General features: G+C 66.7%; 1 protein-coding gene across 1 annotated transcript in view; it reads right to left on the bottom strand.

The window, feature by feature from the left end:
* Positions 1–4,623, bottom strand: part of ABCA2 (ATP binding cassette subfamily A member 2) — a 23,519-nt gene that overhangs the window by 15,854 nt on the left and 3,042 nt on the right. Inside the window, exons 3-7 of the mRNA XM_007459008.1 lie at positions 4,365–4,470; positions 1,394–1,542; positions 1,123–1,125; positions 291–402; positions 46–209 (exon numbers count right to left, since the gene is read on the bottom strand). Of these exons, the coding sequence (XP_007459070.1) occupies positions 46–209; positions 291–402; positions 1,123–1,125; positions 1,394–1,542; positions 4,365–4,470 (534 nt within the window). The remainder of the gene's footprint in view (positions 1–45; positions 210–290; positions 403–1,122; positions 1,126–1,393; positions 1,543–4,364; positions 4,471–4,623) is intronic.

The raw sequence follows: 4,623 nt of genomic DNA, 5'->3' as shown, positions 1-4,623 counted from the left end.
CCCCCCCCCCCGGCATATGCACTGTCCCACCCACCCAGGGCGCACCTGCAGGTCGGTCCAGGTGGCTCTCCCAGGTGTCCAGGCCGGACCTGAGGGCCTCCAGGTGCTGGCGCAGCGCCTCAAGCTCCGAGCCCAGGCTGGGCCTCGCGGGGTCAAACAGGTTGCCCTCCTCCACCACGCGGTTGAGACGCTCCAGCAGCTGCGTGACCCTGCACCACCACCACTGGATGTCATCCGCAGGTCGCCTAGGCCTGGGATGGGGGGCAGCTGGGGTCCGAGGGGGCACTCACGTGGAGTTGGCGTACTGAAGGAAGCCGAACTCGTCCCGCTGGCCATCCGGGCACAGCGACTGCATGACGGGCAGGATGCCAGCGGAGGTGAGGGGGGCTGCTGTGTAGAAGGCTGGGGGGCCGGCAGGTGAGAGGGCCCAGGGCAGGGCCGGGGGGAGAGAGGGAGGAATCAAAAAGGGGGAGGGAGACAGGCCGAGAAAAGAGATTTAGAGAAAGTCAGGAAGGAAAAGCAGCTTCAGGCAGCAGACAAGAAACAGAGGACCAAGAGTTCTAGTGCAAATGACCCAGCAGGTCAGAGGTCAAAGGGCATCTCACCATCCCTTCCGGACAACTCCCGGAGCACCCCCCTCCTCTCAGCCAGTCAAGGCCAAAATGCTCTGACACCTTTCCCGAGAATTCGGATGCGGCACTGCCCACAGGGCCCAGGGGAGCACGGGGGGCCCCTCCTGGGCAGCGACCTCTGACCTCTCTGGCCAGCTGGTTAGCAGAGTGAACGCAGGAGCCCACAAGGGTCTGAGTGGAGAGTGGCCAGGCGCCCCAGCCCAGCAAGGCGGGGCCAGACAGCCCCACAGACAGAGGGTTGACCCCGAGGAGCGTGACCTGGGAGCCACTGTGGTCCAGGGGCCTCCACCCTTGACCTCCCCCCACCCCCACCCACCGAGAGCCAGCCGTTCCTGACAGCGGGCAGGGGGCCCTGCAGGACCCAGCTGGCCAGGAGCGGCTGTTAATGCAAGCGAGCGGGTGGGGGAGGGCTCAAGCCGCACCAGGAGGCCCCGCAGGGCTCCCGTGGCTGCCGCCCGGGCCAGCCAGGAGGCGGCGGCCGCGCACTTACAGACTGCATGCAGGCCCGGGAGGAGGACAGAGACCGTGCGGGGGAGGGGCAGAACAGAACAGGAGAACAGTGAGAAGCGGGCGCCTCGGTCACCTCGCAGCCGCGTGGCCAGCCACGTCCTGCAGCCCGGCCGGCAGGCACGGCCAGGGCCCGCGCCGGGGGACGGGCACTCGGACTGCCCCGGGACGTGTGCGCGCGCGCTGCAGTGAGGGCCTGCCCTCCCCGCCCACCCGGCTGTGCCCGGGCCCCTCCCCTCCCCCAGGCCCCTCACCTTCCTTCACAGAGGTGGTCGGCTTTTTCTGCCGAAGCCCCAGCAGGACAAAGAAGAGGACGAGAGGGATGAAAACCTCGAAGGCCAGGACCCACTGGGAAGGGCAGGCGGAGTGAGCCACCGTGCGGGCGGCCCGGCCCCCACGCCACCTGCCCCGCGCCGGGCAGGACAAAGCCAAACCCCCCTCCCCCCACCAGACACACGCCACCCTCCCCGCAGGGCCAGCCCAGCCCAGCCCGGACCCTCCATGCTTCCCCAGGGGCCACAGAGGTCACAGCCCCCTCTTTCCAGGACCTCTTTGAAGAGTGAGAGAGTCAGCGTCATCCGGCTCAAGCAAATCAGGTCTCCCACCCCCAGCCCAGATTCTGCTTGTCACACTGAAGGCCAGCAGAGACAAATCAGCCAGCTTGTGGTCCACTCTGACCCATGTGTCTGCCCAGCTCGTCTTCTCTCCCATCCGCAGGGGCGTCTGGGCAAGATCTCGGAGGCAGTCTCTGGACTGGCCTGCAGCTCCCGCACTCCCCCAGGGTCAGCCCTCCTTCCCGCCACTGTGGTGCCATCACACCCCCACGCAAGGGCCTAGCGGATGAGGCCTGGCGGCCGGGGAGGACTGGCTGTGGCCCAGGGCCCTGAGCCTCCCGGAGGACCTGGTCAGGGGTCTGACAGACCCCAGTCCCTGAGGCACGGGTCCCTCCTTCTGCCCCGGCCCCTCTCCCTCACCCCAGGTGGCTCAGGCGGGCGCGGTGGCCCTGCCTGCCTGGGGCATCAGCTCAGGGCTCCCAGGGCAGCTCCTGCCACTCCAGGCTGGGTACCAAGGTGAGCCCTGCTGGGACCTGCTCGGGGTGGCAAAGAAGCACCAGGGGCCTAAGGGCCCAGGCTTCTCTCTGTCTCACCTGCAAAACGGAAGGACTTCCCCATTCTTACCTCCACCTCTCCTGGCTCGGGCAGGGAGGAGTGCAAGGGGGAGGAGGACCTCGGACCAGCTGCTCTTTGGGGGACCCCCACCCCCCACCCAACCCTTCCCAGAGGCACCAGGGTTGCTTCACCCTCACCCCCGACCCCAAACAGACTTCAGAGCCCCCAGTCAGTGGCGCTCCCTCTGGCCCAGGGCCCGAGCCCCGGTGCCCCGGGGTGGGGGCAGCTGCTGCCCTGTTTACTGGGCTTTGACAATAGAGCTCTGTGGTCTGGAACACCCCGCTGTGTGTCTGCGCCCCACGCCCGCGCCAGCCCGCGCCAGCCTCCACCCCCACCGGGAGCCAGGATCCAGCCCAGGGCCAGCCAAGGAGGCATCGTGGACTGGGAGAGGCGCCTGCCACACGCACGCAGCACGAGGGTGGCTGTGTGCAAGCGGCATGTGGGAGGCCAGGGTCATGGCCGCGGGGCCAGCCCCAGCCGCACCCGCCCAGCCACCAGGCACCTCCACCAGTAACTGCAGCAACAGGCCTCGCTGCCTCCTCGTTGCTATAGCAACGGCCCCGCACGCACGTGCTGCTGGGAGGAGGGAGGCCTGCTTGGCTGGCGAGCGGCCAGAAGGGCATCTGGTTACGGCAGGCAGTACAGGTTCAGCCCCACCTGAGCGCCCCACCCAGTGGCCTGCAAGGTGGTCAAACCCCTGTTCCTGGAGACCAGCCTGCCACCCCATGCTGTCCCACTCTGGGCCCCTCCTCCTGCGTCAAGGGGAGAATAGGTGAGGCCTGAGGATGGAGGTGCTGCCCCCCACTCCAGGGACTTGGTGACAGTGACCTGGTCCCCCCACCAGGAGTAGCCTATGGCCCCAGGGTAGAACGATGTCCAGCTAAGAGGGCACAGGCCACACTGACAGAAGGAGAAACCGAGGCACAGAGCTTGGGAAGAGCGAGCAAGCAGGGCACAGAGATCCTTGGTTGTTTCTACTCTCCAGACCAAGTGTTCCACAGGATACACGCCCCCCTCAGCAAGGCACACAGCACGCAGGGTAAAACCTCTGCCAGCCAAGCCCAGGGGTCCAAGTGTGAAGCCCAAGACCCTCCCAGAAAAGTGGGGGACTGTGCCCGACATCTAGCCAGCCCCAGCCCATGGCGTGGGCCCAGCAAGGCCTCAGCCACCCCGGAGGAGGAATTTCTGATTTGCTGTGGCCACAAACCGAGAACCTCCAGACGCCTAACCGTGCCCTGGAGTGATGCGGGGCAGGGGCAAGGAAGGTTCTGGGGGAGGTCCAACCTGGCATGCAGGAGCTACTCCTGGGTGTAGGTCAGTGGGCACCTCCCACCTGCTTGTCAGGTACCCAACGAGCCACTGCTCCCTTCCCCGAGCCTCGGGGTCCCCAGTGGATGCTGGGGCCGTCATTGGAGCCTCTGCTCCCAGCCCCTGGGGGTCCCTCCTGCCAAGAACTCTGCGGCTGATACTACTGCATGCCCACGTCCCAATCCCCCTTCATCCCAGGATCCCCGCCCTGCTGTCACCAGTGACCCAAAACTTGTGCCAGAGGCTGCCCGAGGCTGCAGGCCTGATCCATGGAACCCAGTGCCAGCCAGCCCCAGGCGCCCTGGGCAGGGAGTGTACACAACCCTGGCTCCCTGCCAGGGCCAGGTGCCCAGGGGAATACTGCCAGGCCATGGTGACGATGGCCACCCTGCCCATCTGCAGGCCTGGGTTTCCCACTGTGCACTTCAAAACCCCTCTCAAGGAGGGACCCAGGCAGGAGCTGGTCAGCCCAAGGGGTCCCGGGGCCAGGGGGAACAGGAGCCTCCCAGACCCCAGACGGGCAAGAGGATGCCTCCACCTCAGGCTCCATCTCCAGACCCTGACCTGCTCTGGGCCCCATCCTGGAAAATCCCCAGGGCCCAGTCAGGAACCCGAGCTGCCCAGGCCTCTGGTGTGTGTGGCTGCTGCCGGTTGGGCAGGCCAGCAGGAGATGCCCCTGTCCTTCCCAGGGCCAGAGCAGTGACGGTCGGCATGATGACATCCATCCCACCCCAGCACCGCTACTCACAGGGGCTTCTGCCCCTGACAGCTGCTGTGCCCTGCAACCTCAGGCACCGTGCAGAGAGCTGGGGTGGTCACAGCTCCGAACAGCAGGACCCAGTCCTCAGAGGAGGCTGGGTGCGGGAGATCAGAGAGTGGATCAGCTTCAGGGAGGATGGCCCCAAAAGACAAAACGATGCAGGGACTCAGGCTGGCTGAGGCTGGCACAGCAAGGACACTGCCGGCGGTGAGAAAGCAGGAGCAAGGGCTAGTGGATGTGGGCGGGG

The sequence above is a fragment of the Lipotes vexillifer genome, unplaced genomic scaffold (genome assembly GCF_000442215.2).
Source record: "Lipotes vexillifer unplaced genomic scaffold, Lipotes_vexillifer_v1.1 scaffold636, whole genome shotgun sequence".
Lineage (NCBI taxonomy): Eukaryota > Metazoa > Chordata > Mammalia > Artiodactyla > Lipotidae > Lipotes > Lipotes vexillifer.
The sequence above is the reverse complement of the archived record's forward strand: the minus strand, read 5'-3'. Positions and strand labels throughout refer to the sequence as shown.